General features: G+C 41.0%; 1 protein-coding gene across 1 annotated transcript in view; it reads right to left on the bottom strand.

Annotated features, from left to right (window-relative positions):
- Positions 1-20,603, bottom strand: part of nfixb (nuclear factor I/Xb) — a 177,922-nt gene that overhangs the window by 21,605 nt on the left and 135,714 nt on the right. The window contains 7 exon segments of the mRNA XM_055036242.1: positions 1,699-1,737; positions 1,740-1,826; positions 10,169-10,243; positions 13,617-13,747; positions 15,710-15,745; positions 16,663-16,783; positions 18,005-18,079. Coding sequence (XP_054892217.1) covers positions 1,699-1,737; positions 1,740-1,826; positions 10,169-10,243; positions 13,617-13,747; positions 15,710-15,745; positions 16,663-16,783; positions 18,005-18,079 — 564 coding nt within the window.

Below are 20,603 nucleotides of genomic sequence, written 5' to 3'. Positions count from 1 at the left end.
GACTTGGATTTTGCTGGTGCTTCAACAAGGGGCGGACTGAGCACGCTTCATCGACTCACGCCGCTACATTATTAGAGACGTAACTGTAAGAATTGTTGAATACTGTTTATTTTTCCTTCTACTCTCCAATTTGCAGCAATTAAAGCAACTGCCCTTTGGGGGTGAAACTCCGCCCCCGCCCCCAGTTTTCTTGGACAAAATTAATATTTTCCTCAACTCTAACCAGCTCCTCTGTTTGTGCTGAAGAAAATCACCCCCACAGCATGATGCTACCACCACCGTGTTTCACAGTGAAGATGTTAAAAATGCTGGATTTTCCCTTTACTTCAAAATTACATGACATTGTACTGGTTCAGCGCTTAAAGGGGCAGAATTATGTAACATTGACTTCTTTTAAAGCTTTATATCATGTTATATGATGCTATTTGCTCACCAAGAATGACATAATTCCTCTTGCAAGTTTGAGAAGTAATTTAATCTTCATGGCAAAGATTGAGCTCGGTCGATCTAGCGCCGCCTTTGAGGTGCAGTTCATAGGCTTCTGCAGAAGCTCTCCCCCACAATACCTACACTCAGCTCCTTCAGACTAGTCAGCAGCGGTTAGCAAACACCTGGTAGAAATGTAGAACTGCTGAGTTCATTACAGGAGCTACTTCTCAGTGAAACGCTGGTAAAACTGTTGCTGAACGGTTAATAGAGAAGTCATGTTGTGATGACTACCTGAAGGTGGCGTTTCAGAAAGAACAGGAGTTTCTTAAAGAGACAGAGCCCCAATTTCAAGGCGCTACATTACAAAGTCGAATTTCTCTTAAGTGATATTTGATATATATATATATATATATATATATTATATATATATATATATATATACATATATACATATATATATATATATATATATACATATATACATATATATATATGTATATATATATATATATGTATATATATATATACATATATACATATATATATATGTATATATATATAATATATATATATATATATATATATATATATATATATGTTTACTTCGACTCTATATATGTATATATATATATATATATATATATATATATATAGTTTTCATAACAACTGGAGTTAACAGTTATATGATTGTGCAATAAAATGACACAGTGTGCCTGGAAAGCACGTAATATTGCCCCCTTTAAAATCCTAACAGAACACACAGAGGTTTGTGGTCGTAAAGAATTCACAAATGCTGAAGCGTGAAAACTTCTGCGTGGCACTGCAATCGAATCTGAAACAGATGTAAAGTTCAAGTTTCAAAAGAAGAGTAGAGAGATGAAAAAACGAAAAAAAGACATCCAGAACCACTTCATTGCTCTAAGAAATACGCCGAGCAGCAAAGATATTCCACCAGCAACCGTCCACCAATAGCCAGGCCCAGAAAAGGTCCAAACAAAACCACACCCAGAGACCCCCGAAGCTCCGCCACCAACACCACCACCTGCACACGACGGAGCAACGTGCCGGCTTCAGATTCCCAACCGCTCTCATGCCCCCCCACCTCTAAACCACAGTAAGGAGGGGGAGGGGTGGGGCTCAAGGGGTAGGAGGGTGGGGAGGCCCGGGAAAAAGTGTGGGGTAGGAGGAGATGGTGAAGAGGAAGGAGTTGGAGGGGGTGGGCGATCAGGGAGCTGGGGGGGTTTGTTGGTTTGGTTGGGTTGGTCTCACCTGGTCTCACTCCCGCCAGCATTGGCAGTGGGTGGTGGTGAACGCCATGCGGGGGGACCTCGTCTGGGAGGACAGGGCGCTGAAATCGAATTTCCCCAGCTTCTTATGAGAACCAGGCGACGAGAGTCCTGGCGAAAAGGGGATCAACAGAATGGCAGAACAGAGACGAGGTTTTAATCAAACATGGCTGCTTTTTGTTTACTTCGACTCTACTCAAGAAAAATCAGATCAAGTCAAAGATAGAAAAAAAAAATCAACTACTGGATCAGGTTTCCTCAATTTGATGAAAAGAAGCAAATAATCACGATTGTAATCAACAGACTAATTGATTGACTGATTGGCTTGCTCATTGATTCTGACGTCCATCTTGATATACATAGGGCTTCCTTTAGGTTGGTTCTCCGTCCGTTGGTGTTCAGTCAGTGGACCGTACCAGACGGGGGAGGGGGAGTGGGGTGAGGGTCCGGTGAGAGGGCATGTTTTAAAGCAGCAGCGTGAAAGAAGGTGACGGGAGAGAGGGGAGGAAGGTTCAGGTTGGCGGGATGGAGGTCAAGAGGCCAGGGGTTTAGCTTCAGGACAGAGGAGAGTTGGAAGATGCCCCCCGATACGGGACTCAATATCACAACATCTAAGTATCGTGTTTCTATCCTCACACTGGTAGCTTTGAAAATAAATAAATAAATAAAAATCTAACTAGCTCACAGAAAGCCTTGCAAAGGTTTTCACACCACCTAGAACTTTTTCACACTTATTTTTCATGTCACAGCAAAAATGTCAATGCTACCAAATGAGAGACCAACGCAAAGTAGTGAATAGTTGTTGAGTGAAAAGAAAAATCATGACAAATTAGCAAGTTTTTCATTTTTAAGCCGTATTGTCCAGCATGTATCGTATCATTTATTGTTCATTGTGATCAATTTCTCATAAGAATTTTGATTTATCGTTCCCTATCAGTGATGTTTGAAATCCCCTAAAAGTGTCCTTATTGCCAGGTCTCTTTTTTTGTTTCATCCTCTGTTTGTTCAGTGTCAAAAAATATCAATACGTTTATAAATATAATCAAACACAGTTACTATGTGCAGCTTAGTCATACAAATCACATTTTTGTATGTTTTGTGGGGCAATGATTGCAGTGCCAGGCAGTCGCAGATCTAAAATTACTTAAGAAATAAGTAATAAATAGTTTTTAGTGCCACTATTATCGTTATCACAATAGAACCTGAAAACATGGTGATAAAACCTTAAGTCCATATCGGCCAGTTCTACTGCAGGTCTTTTAGGACAGATGGCCACCAGCTTTAAACAGACGTTTTTTCCAAAACTTAAGTTTTTTCTTTTCTTCGAAGCAAAATATTTCAAGTTCAATCAGATTGGATGAAGATCATCTGTGAACATCAGATTTTTTTAGCTCTAATGGCCTTTATTTGAAAGAAGTCCAACAGGAAAGAGGGCAATGAGAGGGGGAAAGGACATGCGGCAAGGGTTGCCAGGTCGGGAATCGAACCTGCGACCACCGCCACCAGGACTAAGGCTTCTAGTCCTGGGTCATGCGTTGCCTGTGCGCCACCACAGCAACATCGGTTCTTAAGTGTTGACACAAATTTGCAACAGGATTGTTGTCTGTACTTTAACTAGTCCATCCTAGCATATCATTTCTTGGTTACGGTCTCAATTCTACTTAAGGCTACAAACAAAGAACCATCTTCTGTTTCTGCTGAAAACACTCATCCCCACAACATGATGCAGCCATCGCCATACAATCTTACAACGTGGATGGTGAGTTTAGGTCGCTCTATTTTTGATGAGATTAAACTCACAGATAGCCGCCTTTAGAAGGCGGTTTTATTTTGGGGCCTAAGAGTTTTAGGTGTACTGAACATAAATATACAGAAACACTTTTCTGAGTTTTAACAGTAAGAAGCAGTGAGAACCATGAATAATTGTCACCTCAAAATGATCCCCTACATTGTGTTTATATGCCATACAAAATTGCTAATAAGACACTTTAAAGTTTCTGGTCATAAGATGAAAAAAATGTGTGTGTGTGTGGGGGGGGTAAAGGGATGTGAGTCTCTTTTTGCAAGGCACAGCAAACCGCAGCGTTGCTACATAGAGCCCCGGGAACTCGAGTCAAAACAAACATGTCCGACCAGCCAGCTCACTACAACTCTTTAGCAATGAATGGGATCCTGAATGGCCTCATATCTGGGGAAGGCTGCGTCTTCCGTCTGACGCCAGCACAACCTGTGCAGCTACCTATAGCTGCAGAGGAGCCTGCCAAAACACACACCGACTCATCCTCTGATGCGGCTCTGACTGTCAGGCATTGTACGCAGCCGCCTTGAGACATGTTGTATTTCAGTAAAAGTGCTCCGGCTCTTTTTTCTCCCCCCTCTACTGCACACCTACACACCCATACACACCTACACACCCATACACACATACACACACACATCGCTCAGGCAGAGTGGCGAGCGCTGGGCACGCTGCCAGCAAACGCTTCGTGGGGGAGCCAGAGAAAAATAGAAGTTAAGCGGGAGAAGAGGAGTGATGGCACACTTTGATGAACACAATAAAATGTCCCTGGGTGTCTATAAATGTCAGAGAGGCTAAAAGGCTGTGTAAAAAAAAAATATATGCATAAATATAAATACATATGAATATAAATATAAATATATGTACTAAAACGGGCACACTGAAGTACAGGCTTGGCTCATTGGTGGACCAGAAACATGGCCGTAAGTGTGAGCGCCGCAGATAAAAGAGGTTCTCTTCTGTGATGAAGGGCTGGTGTGGTCCATGCTGAGGGAGTTTATTTTGATATATGGCAAACCAAGGGCACGATTTAGACTTCCTGGGTTTAAGAAAGAGCTCCAAAATGGTGTATTTCGAACCACAATGTTTAATATACGCTGTCATAAAAGCCCCAAAGCAAGAGCGATCCCTTACACTGGGAATATTGAGGAAAATACAAAAAAAAAATTGGAAAAAAAAAAATCTGGAAAAAAACGGAAAAAAATTCTGCCTTCTCCTCGAAACACGTTGAGCTCATGTTGCTTCGAATTCACTCGAAAGAATACAGTGATAAATAGAGACGCGAGAGGCCCGTAAACTACTAAATGGCACAATATTCACACATATAAAACAAACAGAGTCAAATAAAGTCGGCGGGCAACTCCAACATGCCCCAAAGAGATGTGGAAATAGACTTTACGAGCAGAGCGTAAAAAGTCTAACAGCAGATTTCTGTAAAGCTGGAGCTTTTTTTAAACGCTGCGCTGGGAAACGCTGGTCGAAACGTTTACCCAGAACTTTCGGGCGCAGCTGTTCTTGTGTGGGCACCGAGGATCAAGGAGAGCGAAAAGAAAAAAAAAAAAGAAAAGAAAAAGAAAAGGTGGGCGCCGGCACTTATGCTCGGCCACGGGGTTATCTCCACATGTAGGAGGGGAGGTGCAGACGCAGATTATACGTCTTGTTCACTGGTAACATGATGAAACAACAACAGAAAAAGAAAAGGAGGTGTGATCAGACTTAGACGCACACAAAAAAAAAAAATAAGGTGACGTCCATCTGGTTGGAGCATCTTATTTTAGTCTGTGTCATATTAGCACGTTATGTAACGAATAGTGTGATGATGGTGTGAGAATAACTTTTTTAAAAGCAACGTGTGAAGGGAAATGTGGGAAGTTTGCGTAAGTAGGAGAAACAAGTTCATGATATCGGTGAAAACGCCAATCGAGACGAGAGCTCTGGTCAGAGGTTCAGGTTTGTGCATCGGGTGTCAGTCATTTCGGGACTTTTAGTGACGCTTTTGAACTTTTTGACCTCCAGACGCCCACCTGTACGAGCAGAACGCCTGACTGGCGTTCAGGGTCGGACAGAAACAGGCTGAGGTCGGACCGAGACGATTCCTGACGCGCTAACGCAGCAGGTCGGTGGACTGGGACTTCTGTGTTTTAAAGACGAAAAGTAAAAGGAGCGCTGGTGACGCGGAGTAAGCTGAAATTAAAACAAGGAACGACAAATGAAGACGGTGAAACGAGTAAAAAGCAAAATGTACTTTACTTGCAAACCGCTACTGAATTAAGTCAATAACTTGTGTGTTGTATAATGCAACGCTGCATATTTGAAATATGTTTATGACACGTCTTAATGATGTCCAAACCTTTTGTGACCCAGGTAAAAATTGGCAAATTGAAAATGATGTTTTTTTCCCCCCAGTTCAAAAAACATTTTCAAGAAAATTATTTCACACTTGCTGTGTGAAATTTTTTTTTTTTTGGATGGAATGTTTTCTGTTTGTTGATCTGCAAAATGTTTTCAATCGGCCCAGAACAACAGAAAGAGGAATCTCTGAAGGCCTGTGCAGGTTTAACACGCTGATTTAGATCTTGTTTAACAGTAAAATGTTGGTCTGTGTTTGGGACTCCAATTACTATGTTTAAATGGAAAAAAAAACATGGCTTGTGTTTTACTGCAAATGTTCTATTTAAAAGGACATACATTTATAATTATGTAATCTTTTACATTTTGTAAAAGATTACAAAAAAGCGTCCTTCCGCTTCATTTGCAGTTGTAACGCTAGCTATGCTAATTATGTTAATAGCAGATATAAGATGCTAAGATGTCGACTCCATCATCATTTCGTCTTTCTTGCAGAATATGCTCTTTTACGGCGTTTACTCTCTGACGTGGTGTGATGTCACATCCTGGGACGGCGGGTCAAAAATTCTCACTCCTGTTCTCGTTTCTGCTCAGGTTTATGATTCGAAGACGAATTTTGAAATCTGCTGGCATAGGCAGACGAAACGTGAACAAAACCAAGAGATCTGAGATGAAAAAAAAGAAGAAGAAAAACACGCAAGCAAACACATTTGATTTGACTTTTGCATACCTTTAGCAGAAATCAGTATTTATTTATTTATTTTAAACGCCACGGCTATCTGCGTTCCAGTTGGTTGCGAAAGCCTTCGTCTGCTGTATGATGCGCTCAGCGGCCCGAGGGAGACATTTGCAGAAGTATGTAAACTCTGATGATGTAAAAGTGATGCCATCATGGTTGGCTGAGCTTGGATTTGAGAGAGGGTTCTGGGGGTGGGGGACAACAATCTTCTCCAACTGGAGGAGTGAGGATTATACCGTTGCATCATGGGAAATATAAGATACAGTGTTTACGCAGCTCATGCCAAACTAGACATCCTAAACACTAAAATATGCTGTAATTTCAACTTCCTTTCAAACAACCAACATCACACAGAATCATGCAAGAATAATAAAATAAAGAAAGTTTCCACTCACATGTAGAACTTTGATCAAACAAAGAGGAAAAAAAAACAAAATCCCACGCACCCAAAAGAATTACCCGCTAGCTTTCAGTTCCTCTGCGACTGCAGGTTTACGCGTGCCAGCGCCAATTATAAGCAGCCTATTATTCATAAATAACTTTAAATCATACATACTGTTTTTAGACCCAGTGATAATTCCTAATTAGTCACTATGTTGATGAAATATCTGGTGGTATATCAGCGAGGAACAGTAAATGAGGCCCAGATGTCCAGTGAAAGCTTTGTCTAATAAAGCCAACAGAAGTTACTCTGATCTCTCTCTCTCTCTCTTACAGTGTGTATGTCAGTGTGTCTGTACACACATACAAAACAGTTGTTTGTTCTTCATTATTTCTGTGTCCTGCTCCTGGCACACTGCACAGGCAGCCTGGCAGCCAATTGCTCCCATGACCCTGCAGTCTTGCCACGCTAACAAGCTAGCGACCACACAAACCGCCTCTGAACCGGTCGGCTAGCGAAGTGCGCGCGCGCTCAGAGAGAAACAGTGAAACAAATAAGCTTCAGGTGAATAAAAGCAACAGTGCATGTTGGACAACTGCCGTTCCCTCGTGGCTTTTGGTAGCAGGCGAGAAGATTAGGATAGCAGTACAGTCATTGAAACATCATGTTTTCTGCAAAAGACATATTTGCTCCAACTCCGTCAATATCACAGATGCACAGGGGAACCTGAGCCACTCCCTCTTTACCCAAACGCTCCGTCTTTCCCCAACACAGAGCAGCAAGAGCGAGCGAGCGAGTGAGCGAGGCAGGAGGAGAAGCGGAGCAGAGCAGAGCGGGACACAACAGACTTCATGATGAATTACATGATCACCTGCTATGCCTCAGAGCCTTTCATTCAGGTAGAGATTCACCTCCGGAGCAGTCAGAGGCAGAGGCCCTCCTTCTCCTGCCCTCCTCCCTTCTTCTCCTTTTTCCACATCTCTCACTCCCAACACCCACCACCACCACCACCACCACCACCATCTCCAGAACAGATGTCTGCTGTAACCCAGTAGCTCCCTTTGCTGTAGACACATGGAGTTGCCATCTGGACCGGAACGCTGTTCCTCTCCAGACTGGTGTGGGGTGTGTGTTTGTATGCGTGTGAGAATGGAAATCAGTTATGGAGCTCTAATGTAGTTCATTTCTGTGTGAGCATGTGTGTGTCCGCGTGCGTCGGTGAGTAAGCATGGCTCGGAGACAGACGGTGCCTTGTGCACTGATGACACACCTGAGTACCTTTGGTTTTGGTTTGTTTGGATCTTGTGTTGTTTTGTTCTGCGCTGCCTTTCACAGACAGATGAGGCAGGCCCGGGGCAGGTGGCCGCAGCCCCCAAACAGCTCTGTCTAAACAACCAGCTGGATGAGGCGTCGAAGAAACTTCACTCACATCCTCGCTGCCTCACCGACGTCTCCTGCAGGGCGCCTGGGCTTTCTCGCGTCTCCTTGTGTTGCAACCACAAACTTCAGCGTTGTTTTCTGTTTTATTTTCTGTGCATTTTTGTTTTCCCTTTGTCGCGACAACCCTAACTGAAACCCTGGATGCTGAATAGCCTTCAGAAATCTCAATAAATAGAGTCTGCCTGAGTAGTAATTGATTAGTCCTCTAAAGGCCGCAGAGGTTTGTTTAATGTTCTCTCATGTTCTTCTAACCAGTTCTTCCCCACTCAGTGACGGCCAGATCCGACTCCATTTGCAGACACTGAGCAGTTCATTCATGCTGAGTATTGTGCGCAAGCGGTATGATTGGCGACAAACTATCCGTTTCATGGCGTGTGGATTAAACGACCTGCCGGGGCGTTCAGCGATGAGCAAATATAAGGAGAGATTGAACAGAAACTGTTCCACTCAAGGGTACATTGATTGGCGGCAGACTGCAATCGACGATTTGGCCCTCGGATTTATGTCAACATCTCGACCATCATTGTCGATCTACATCAAGTTGGACGGGGTGGCGAGGTATAAATTGGTAATTCCAGGGTGAAACATTGTGGTCCAAATCTTTCTATCAATTGTGGCGAAAGAGCACATCCAGACGGGACGGGACAACGAACAGATATACTTAGAGATTTCAAAGACATTTCTGCATGACGCTGTGAGGAGGCTTTTCTTTTAGCAGCAACAACAGAGTCGGTCAGATGTAACGACAAGATGGATGAAGCTAAACGGAGAAGCAAACAGGTAAGAGGCCGCCGAAGACAAAGAGACTGGGACGAAGGTTCACCTTCCAGCTGGACAATGACCCAAGACATACAGTGACAACGACGTCAGCGATGATCTAGATCAAAGCTTGGGCAATAATCCAAATTCAGAATCTATAGCAATACTTTGATTTTCAGAGATACTCTCCATGCCATGCCACTCAACTTGAGTTACTTTGTTGAGATGAACGGGCAAAAGTCTGTAAAAGTGTCAAGCTGGTAAAATAACTTGGAGCTGTAATTACACCGAAGCCTTTTGTTTGTCAAAGTAAGGACATACAAATACACTCATTCTGTGTATTATTTTTCTTCGACTTCTCAAAAACATTTCACTGGTTTGTGTTGGCTTGTCGTGCAAAATCCAAATCAAACACGTTGAAGTTGTGGTTGTAACGTGACAAAAACGTGGAAGCTGTTCACTAATTTTATAAAATAAGTCAAATGTTCTTGGAAACTTCACTTCAGAAGCATGTGGTGCTGTTTGGACACAATGAAACAAATACCAATAAAAATCACGCTTGCAGAAACACCAGAGCATTCACATGTGTTCGAAATGTGCTGGAGGTACATGTGCATCCAGCGCACGTCTGATTTCTTTCCCACACAATCACAATGACGTCTCTGGGGCGGACAGGTGGTGGACGCTATGGAGCTACTGGGCTACCAAAAAGACGTTTGGTGAACCCACAACGGACAGCAGCAGACATCTGGTAGAAACACAACCCCACCCAGCAGCAACAGAGCCAGAGAACAGGACACATAAAAGCAGGGAGAGGAAGAGGAGCGGAAAATGGAAGGGGAAAGACGGGATGGAGGAGCACAGGAGAGCTCAGAGAGCCCGCAGACAAAGGCAAACAGACAGCGGTGCATACACAAGCTGAGGGTGTTGTGAGCGGAAGGAGAGCAACGTATACATGTACACAGTAGAATGTTTAATGTTCTAACCATGGTAAGGAAACTGCACTCCATCGCTCTCATGCTTAATCTTCCTCTCCTGCACACTGGCCAAATGGTGCTGCACTGAAAGGCCAAACAGGGGAGAAAGGGAAGAGTTAACAATGGAAGAGGGGAGGAGAGATAATGACAGACACACAGAGAGAGAGAGGTGGAAAGAAAGAGAGAGAGAGAGAGAGAGAAACAGGGCTGGTTAAATAATGAGCAATATGGGATTTTAATGGTATAGAGCGCAGCAAACATCTGTAAAATGGTTACATCACGACTGCTGGCAGTATCACAAAGGAAGCGTAGCAGAGGGAGTTTCCTGAAGCGAATCCCTTCAGTCAAATGCTACACCAGTGAAGTCACACTGTGAATACATTTGATGAGGTAGCCATCGTGATGGCTGAGAAAAGAGTGAGCGAAAAGAGTGAAAGGTCAGAGCTTCACACGGAAGTGGAGAGTTGAACCGGAGTTGCTTCGGTGGGAGGCTGGACAAAGGAGACGGTCATGAATGGTGAGACTCAGAGGGCGTCTAGAGCAGCGAGGGGGAGTTATGACAGAGCTGATTATGGGTTTATGTGGAAATTATGATTAATGATGAAGAGTAACCACTTCCCAAGATTTTAATTTGATAGCTAATTTAAGTCTTTATATCATACAGAACTTCCTGCCTTTCCTGGTTTACCTCTGCAGAGGAGAAGGTTACATGTTGCTAACATCTATGTATCAAAGCTTAAATAATCAATGAAACAGATCAGATGAATTAGCTGTTGCTTTTTATACATTTAAACGTCATAAACAAACCAGCAGCAATTCAATTATGCTGTGCATATATTATATATTTCTATTTTTAATAGAAATATATTGAACATCAAAATAGAAAATACATGGTGAGGTACACTACATTAATTAAAAATAAATAAATAAAGCAATAAAAGTTTTGATTTTTTAATTTGAAATATTTTTATGAAACCACCTCCTTTTACCGCCTGCTAATTTAGCACCGCACAATTAAAATGGAGAACAAAATATTGCCTGTTTACTGTATAGAGAATGAAATGGTTGCGTTTTTTGCCACTGGAATCACAGAATGTAACGATTGCGTTGCATCTCATCGATGTTGAGCGGAGAAAGTGCTACTTTCTCGCCTTTTATGCGTCACTTTCAGCGTTTATACCAAGCATGCTAACTTGACTATGCTAGCTGCTAATTTAAGATGAAAAATATTCTTTAAATAATGCCTTTACATCATGAAAGATTTGCTTTCCACATTTTAACTGATGGGGAAGACTTTGCAGTTTGCTGCTTGAGGGCTAAAGCTAAAGACAGTAGGCCTATTTATTACTCATTAGCGTCTGCCGCCAAGAAAGTTTTGCTAGCTTAGCGTGACTGGAAATGGGGAAACTAAAACCACATATTTGTTTTGAAAAGAAAAAGCTTACTGAAATTTATTACTCGCCTGAAATTTTAAGGTAAAGTGAAGTCCCACCGAGGGAAAACATTTGCTTCAACGCAAGCAGCCGTTTAACGTCACTTTCTGGACTTAAAAGTTAACTAACTTGGGTAACTATATTAGTTTTGGACGTAAGCTACAGGCTTCAGAGTTGTTTTATTACATGGAAAAAGAAACATAGTGAAAAGCATTCAACACAATGAGACCTAGTGTTAGTTCTGCAGTATAAAACTATTTTCACCCCAATGGCTTTCTACTGTTTTTGATTTACTGTGTTTCAGAAATAGTTAAGAGTTTAAATAATTAATTAAGATGAAAAAAAAAAAAAAAAACTTATCAAACCAACCCAGCCCAATGTGAAACCAACCCAGCCCTTTTCACCAAACCTAATAATTGGTTCTTCCAACCATTTGCAGCAACAACTGTTGGCAACTGGCTGTATATTTTACGTTGCTGTGGAGACGTTTTGCCAATAGCAGAATTATTTTGATTTAGCGACTGATTTCTCCAGCTCTTAAGGTCGTTCCACAGAGTCAATATCAGATTTTAGTCATAGCTTTGACTAGGCCATTACAAAAATTTCACTTTGTTGTTTCTTTGAAAGGTCTCAGGGATCCTTCAGTTTTTGGGGGGCAAATCTAAGAGCCATAACTGAAGAAAACTGTATATTTCTTACCCATGAAAAAAGTCAAACCCACTTTGCCGTACTGTTGCAAGATAAAAATGACTTCACTTTAAGTTTACGGAGATCTTAGATAACAAACTGTGTGATTATATAAAGTTTCACGATGGACAGACTTTTGAATATCTAACTTTTGCTTCTTTAGAATTGTGGCATACCTCTCAGCTGACAAAATTGATTCGTTCAAAACATTTGCTGAAATAGCCGCACCATGAAGGCTAAGCGCCTGCAGCTGGGTATGTTGGTGGGGGAAACTGTGGCAAACAGACTGATCCTCTGGCTCTGGAGGCTCTTTGATGGAGGTTTTAGTGGTTTGGAGGTAGAGAATGGGAATGATGGGGAAGTAAAGGTAGAAAGAGTGGGGGGCAATGCAACACAAACACAACAAAACAGTTTTTTTTTTTTTCTTTTCTACGGCAGAAGGTGAGACATGGTTTCTGCTTTCGGATTGAAACACATGAAGAAAATCTTTCTACTGAGATTTAAGGAAACATTTGACATTTCTGGAAGATTCTCCCTCCCATAAAAGAGGATCACAAGTTACTATAAGACGTAGAAACAAACCAGATGTGGCCAAAAGTATGCAGACACTCGTTAAGGACATTGATGCCATTGATGTCATTTTCATTATGATCATTTATCAGAGTTACAGAACACTCTGGATCAAAATCCCACATCCTGACTCAAACTTATCATTAATGGTGGGACCAGATTAAAATGTTTAATAGAATTAATTGTGATTAGAAAGCACATATTGACAAAATAAATAACACTTTCAATTCAGAAACCCTATTTGCTAATAATTGTAAATATAGAGCTGAGCTCAACAACAAAGATGTTTATTGTTTTTTAATCTATCAGTACTCACTAAAAACTTTTTTGACTACACTTAAAAGTTTTATTTGCTAAAATAAACAAGTCCGAATGTCCAGTCAGAATAATCCTGGAAGCTTGTTGGTGGCAAGAAGAACTGTGGATAAAGTAAATTGAACAAATATTAAATGGCGTGCATAAGGTCAACGTATCAAAAATGATTTCAGTTGTGTGCTCTCTTCGATAACGGCTTGTAAGCCTGATTTTTACAATAAAATAAGTCATTTTCACATTAGTGGCTCACCCAGAATCGCTGTTTCCATTTCTAATTTTTTTTTTTTTAAATTTAATCACAAACGGGAAAAATCTAATCTCCAAAAATGTCAAACTATTCCTTTCAGTCCGAAAGAAAACCCCTCTGAGCTTGAAAAAGAGGACGAGGGGAGCTAACTGTCCCCTCGAGGCCTCAGGAGGCGCTCAGTGTAGCAAACGTCCCGGACCAATACCTGCATCCACGTCATTGGGCCAGCCGCTGGACTGGGAGCTGCTGCCGGCGGCCGGGGAGCGGCCCGAGTAAAACACGTCGTCCACAGGGCTCTCCATCTCACTGTCGTCGATGGACTTACGCTTGTTGGAGCTGAAAGAGACCGAGACGAATGTGACTACAGGCCGCTTTCAAAGAGTAAAAGAGGGAGTGGGGTAAAGGCGCCTTGTCTGTGTGTGATGTCACTGCATTGCTGCCCACGATGCCTCGCAAAAGTATTCACACCCCACTGTCGCACTGAAACCCACGATCGGGTTTTTATATGATAAACCAGGACAGCATGTGTGAAGCGTAAGGAGAAACGTCTTTTTCTTTTTTTTTTAGCAATTAAAATCTGAAATGTGTGGCATGCAGCACCAAAACATGTTGACACAGACGAAAGAGGATTAGGACCGCTGGGACAAATTTATTTTTTCTGAAGATTAAAGTCAGAATTTTTATATTTTAAAATTTCCTTTATTAAATCCTCACTTTTAAGAGGGACCTGGGCAGATCCTGCAACAGCCTGGTCACACACCAGTTAAACTAATTCATTTTCTGAGGAAAAAAGCAAGAATTTTGAAGGAAAAAAGAAGCATACTTTTGTAGGGGAAAAAAGTGAGAATTTGGAGACCAAAGAAAAAAACAGAATTAAGAAAAAAAAAATAAAAATAGTTTGAATTACAAGATTAAAGTCAGATTTTCTTTCCCAGTGACTCTAATCCAGATTTTAAATCCAACTTTTCTAGAAAAGATAAATCTTCATGGATTGTTCGATAAAATCATTATATTGTCCAAGCTTCATTTATAGATGCTCAAAGCTTGGGATATTGTTCTGCAACTCGCCCTGCTGTTTGACCTCTAATTATTTCCAGCAAACCCCTAAAAGAAACTTGTTGACTTTTTTAATTTCTATCTAAGAGTCCCGGAGTAATCCACACCCAACCCGTAGGGATGATACAGATATCTATATCTGAGGTTTAGTAATTACCAATCAGATACAGAAAAACAGTGGAAATGAGCTAAAAAGATACATTTACTGAATTACAAACTTATTTGCTAACGCTGTACAGTTTCACAAACTTAGTTGAGCATGCAAAAACAATTTTAATTTGTTCAGTCGGTGCAACTCGGAGTATCAGGAGTCAAAGTAAAATAAATGAACGAACAGAAACTGACAAAAACAAAAGGTTGACTACCTTGGTCCAACATGTAAAAACTAAACTGTAACAAACTTTCTTCTTCTTTAAACGGGTCAGAAAGTAGAATTAGGAATTCTAAATGTAAAACCATAAAGCATGAGGTCACTCAGAGCACGAAGCACAGAATTAAACTGAATAGATCTGCCCTTAACTACATTGTCACACCGTCACATTTAGATTTTTGTTTCGAAACTCTTGGCGGAGTTTTTTTTTCTCTTCACTTCAAAATCATTCACTCCTAAAAGCTGGTCCATTTAATAAAATCCCGATTAAAAAAACCATCCAGTTAGTGACTGTACTGCTGTAAAAGGCAGGCGAATGCTTTCTGCGAGGCATTGTGTCGGAGATTCTAATAAATGTTCATGCATTATTCCCGGGACCGTGGAGGGCTGACGTGGCTGCATAATTCCCTTGGAGTTAGAACAGGGGCCTACATAAAAATCAAGAACAATAAAAAGTCCCCGTGTCAAGATTTGTGTTTAGTGTGTTGTTTTAATATTATGTTACAGCCGGGGGGGGGGGATCCTGGAGGAAGGCGGGGGCAGAGAAAGCCAGCTGGAGACAGTGTGACAAGAACAGGGCTAGAATATTAATAATAAGTTGGCCCAAAGCGGCCTTCCCATTAGAAGACACACAAGTGGTTGATCCTGAAATGCATTGTTGTGTGAGTTGGCGGCTTCTTATACATCTGTGACCAATAAAATAACGGGGAGTATGGGAGCGGGGGAGTGAGGGGGGAGGGGTGGCTGTGAATGTACAGCATGCAGATGTACGAGTGACGGTGTGCGTGTTGTTGCGTTTTGCTCGAGTGCGATGGAGGGATCTGTGTTCCATTAGTATCGGGGGAAGAGTTCTCTGCAGAGAGTGTAACTACCTCCGTGGGAGACTTGCATAAAGCTCCATTTCAGTCCTGCAGCGTAAGACGAACGGGAGGAGAAAGCAGAAGAGAGCGAGAAGTAAAAACAGACACAAACACAGACGGGCCAGCAGACAGGTTGGCGGGGGAAAAGGAGAGGCAATGAGTTGAAATTAGTAAGGAAGGAAGGAAGGAGAACGGGGAAAGAAAGACCACAATCAGAACCAGAGCAGGAAAAGTACTGAGAAGCTACTAAAGAACCTGATGATGTTAGTGCTAGAGACACACCGAGACATCAGCTAGAGGCATCTGACAGGCTGGTTGGAAACTCAAGAATCCCATATGTTCTCTTTCCAAGCAGTCCGTTCTACAATCTGCACACATTCATATTGTGATTCGATGCATTACAGAATAGGGGCGCACCGACCGCAGTTTTCTGGCCGATCTTTAAATAGCCTGATCTGCCGATGTTTTGGATTTTAAAAGTTGATAAAAATCCTGGGAGCAGAGCAGCTCCTTCAGACTAGCCAGCAAACACCTGGTGGAACTGTGCTGCATTACAGCAGCTGCTTCTCAGAACAGCTGCTATCATGTTGCTAAATAGTTACTAGAGGAGCCATGTTGTGATGACTTTCTGAAGGTGGAGTTTCAGTAAGAGCGGGAGTTTTTAAAGAGACAGAGGCCCAATTTCAAGGTGTCAAATTACAAAGCCAAATTTCTTTTAAGCTATATTTTTTTATATACACCACTTTTTATAACAACTTATGGCAACATAGTTGCTTTACTGTGATATATAATGACACTGTGTGCCTGCAAAATAAATAATACTGCCCCTTTAAGCAGCATGGATCTACAACCACGTTAGCCGCACTAACTAAAGAAAATGTCGCCTCTGTGTTCATTTTATCTTCACCAGAAAGTCTTGATTAAAAAAACGAAACATTCCGATTGCTGCTGGTAGATGGCCATACCTGGTGGACGGGGTGGAGGTGATGGATCGGCGTCCCAGAGTGACCTGGTTGATGTTGTAGTAACCTGGGCTGTCCAGGTCTGCCAGAGAGAAGTTGGGGCCTGTCGCTGTGGCTACTGGAGCTGAGACATGCAAACACAGGAGTCCATCACACACATTCTAAACTTTATTCTAAAAAAAAATAGATTTTACTTTCGTGAACACTTGGTCATATGCAGCAAAGGAAAAAATCTCCAGTTAAAAATGCTTAAAACATCGACATGTTTCAGTTTTACTCAATGTCAATGCAGATTAGGCCTGATCTGTTTATGATATTTTTCATCAAGCTGTCGATAATTGAATATCAGAAGGTGTTTAACAGGAGATTTTTTTTTCTTTACAAAATTTGAACCAAATGAAGTTAAAACTACTACTTGGGGAATTCTGGGTAGAAAATATTTACAGACAAATAAGTTATGTTTTTTTTTTAACTTCAACGGAAAATGTATTTATTATTTTACAGCTTTGGGTTATTTGCTGCTCTCACTGTGCTGTTCTATCAGTAAAACGATGTCTTTCAGAGTCTGTGTACTCCAGTTGATCATTATTTAAATCAATTTGATTAACTGCTTCAGCCCTGCTACAGTTCAGACGGATAAAACGTCTTCTGCAACTTTGGAAACCTGCCTTCAAGGAATCCTGAGTTCATGGTTCTGTGAGGAGATTGTGTGTAGTCAATATCTTCCCTGTTCTTAATAACAATCGTGTTGATTTTAGATGAACACGTATTTCTCTTCCCTCAATTTGTTTTTTCCCTTCTTTTGAAATGTCCCAAAATAAATATGTTCAAATCTTGCCACAGATTCCCAGTCACCTGGTCTTTGACTGGACCATTTTGAGACATGAATAAGCTTTGGTCCAAGCTATTCCATGGTAGCTCTGGGTGCGTGGTTAGGATTGTTATGGTTTTGCATCTTCTCTGTTACTTTTAGTTTTTGGGAACAGCTAAATAGCATTTTCTTCGCAAAATAAAAGCATCCTTAGATATCCGTAGTGCAGGAAAGATATTAACAGCGTTAACCTCTCTACAGAACTCCACCTCGAAAAGGTTTGAATTATTCCTTTAAAGAAACACATGTATTATCTGAATCATAAAGACCTATTGTTGCAAATATTTTTCTTACTCTGTCAATTCTCTCAGTGTATGATCCTTTCTGGAGCTGCTTTACTTTGCAACCTGCTTTTCCTCAACTGCACCCAGTTCCCATACACAGGTTTTACATTAAGACGCTGGACGTTTCGGAGCAGGTTCTGATCAGAAACAGAGACGGCGGCTGATAGCAGAATTCACAGCGATTACTCACTCTGCGACACGCGGACCAGCTCGGCCACGTTCCACACCCCTGAAGTCACGAAGCAGTCCTGGAAACTCAAGTGGCCTGCGTGAAAGACGGGAGAAACACGTGTGCATCGTCAGTGCGGCTCGTCTGCTGGATGCAAAAACACCAAACATGGATGAAGTTTCAGGGACATTTGAGACGACGGCGGTAGAAAAGGAAACGGCGGACAGGCTGCGTTTTTTTGATCTAACTCAATTTGGTAAAATGTGTTTTCTATAAAGTTAGAGGTTCCAACGTTCCTGAATGTTGACATTCTAACATGCACATCTAATCAGGTCCAATAGGTGGGTATGATCTCCAAATGTACATCTATATGCTGCGTGACACATCGTGTAATGACTCCTCCATGGGCAGCACAATGTCTTCCCTTCATTTTGACCTCATTTCAACCACAAACCCCAGTAGATTTGAATGAAGTTTCAAACTATGACTGAAAGTGATAAAGATGCCTCTAATGCCTCTAATTGTAGATATAATAATAAACATGGCTTGTGAACATAAGGAGGAGCTGCAGCAGCCAATACGGTCAACCTTTCACTGTGAATGTTGTCATTTATGAAACACAATTATATTGTAAAGGAAACTTCAGATTTACTCATCAAAATAATGAAGTTTTACTTAATACACACAATTAGATAAGATATGATTGTTGCAAACTGAAACTACTAACAAGTACACTCAATATTGGTAATGAAAAAATGTATATAAAATACCTAGAATTTTCAGAAGTTTCTAGTTTCAGCACTTTTTTTCCAGAATTTTCATTCCATAATTGTGTTGAAATTTCACAACAGAATTATAATGATAGATAGATAGATAGATAGATAGATAGATAGATAGATAGATAGATAGATAGATAGATAGATAGATAGATAGATAGATAGATAGATAGATAGAGAGATAGATAGATAGATAGATAGATAGATAGATAGATAGATAGATAGATAGATAGATAGATAGATAGATAGATAGATAGATAGATAGATAGATAGATAGATAGATAGATAGATAGATAGATAGATAGATAGATACAATAGTACCAATATTTTTCTTTGTTCTAAACTTCTTGTCAAAAAATTTAGATTGATGATTAATTGGATTCATCATCAAATTTACATATCAACAGCATGTGTTGATATTTTTTCACAAATATCAATACCCAATGAACAAAAAATTTATTCATCTTTTTATTTTATTTTTTTTAATGTTTTTTCAAAAAAATTGTTTCTGTTTTTATATTAAACCTAAAAATAGACACAAAGTGGTGGCTCTTTAAAACTTTAACAGTTAGTAGTCAGCTCTGTCTTCCTTCGCACTGTCAAAGTTTCAAAAACTTTTACGCGTTTGTTTTGCTGAACGAGACACGAGTTGGCTGATTCCTCTCCGCGCTTTTACTAGGAACATCAAGGCGGGTGGTCCAACTCTGAACGATGACCAGTTCCCGGCTGGAAAAGGCCCCGATACCTTAGAATGACGTCAAGCGAGGTAAAAAGTTACTTCCTGCCCGAAATACATGCATTACTGATACAAAGCATAATCCATCGTGTAACATAGTTGGTTGGTGCTCTAAATAGCTACTCCATTAAGACACTTCATTATCAATATGCATAGACTGCGAACCATATGCACTGAGGGAGCCATCTTCTCTCTGCTCCTTTTGGTGTGTGAGGTAAGTCGCTTAGTTTCCTGCTGAAGTTCTGTCCGGTCTGACCCAGCTGGTCGTTTTAATCTAAACCACAGATTCTCAGATACATTTCCTCACACTTAAAAATCTATTCATAAACGTCTACAGGCATTTGGGGCCCCCTCCGGCATGATGAATTTCCTATTTTGCCCTTTTCCTGCTGAAGAGAGCATTCCCAACACATGACAGCACCATCATCTTTCTCCTGTTCATGTTTCACATTGGGGGTTTTGTATTCAGAGTGAAATTAGTTTTTATGAACATTGTGTCTAGGCCAAACGGGCCTACTTTGGAACAGTAAGTCATTGTCAATACAAAACATAAAAAAAGGACAAGACAGGCTCAGAAATTCGACATTTTTTGGGTTGATTCTTTATTTACGTTGCAAGATTTGCTTTCGAGTCAAAGCAGGTCACTGTTTGTAGCTTTGGTTACTCCAAAATCAAGATGAATGCAAAGACATTAGGACTGGGAGTCTAGCTTTTGACCCTAATTTTTTCAAGAAGATGTGAAAGATGAAAAAAGTGACAAATGCATCAACAACTTTTCTTGTCAGATTTGTCCCCGGGTTGTACATTGGACACTCCCGACTAGAACACCTTGTTCCACATGCTTGCTCCATTGCCTGTGTGCCTTTTGGAAAAGCGGACTGCTTATTCCTTCCTTTAACAAGTGATTTCTTCAACCAGCTCTTCCAAAAAAACAAACTTCTTCCGCCTGAGGTGTGGATCTTTGCAGAGTTTCCAAAGGCGCCTTGACTATTTAACCCTTTACTTCAGAAGAAAGTTGTTTCAAACTCTAACCCTCATTGGTCTTTATGATTTTGTTTGTTCACTAAAATTCTCTAGCAATGGTCATCACAAACTAGGATTAATTCAG

Source organism: Poeciliopsis prolifica, unplaced genomic scaffold (genome assembly GCF_027474105.1).
Source record: "Poeciliopsis prolifica strain line A6 unplaced genomic scaffold, Auburn_PproV2 SCAFFOLD010, whole genome shotgun sequence".
Classification (NCBI taxonomy): Eukaryota; Metazoa; Chordata; class Actinopteri; order Cyprinodontiformes; family Poeciliidae; genus Poeciliopsis; species Poeciliopsis prolifica.
Note: the sequence above shows the minus strand (reverse complement) of the source record. Positions and strands in the feature narration are given on the sequence as shown.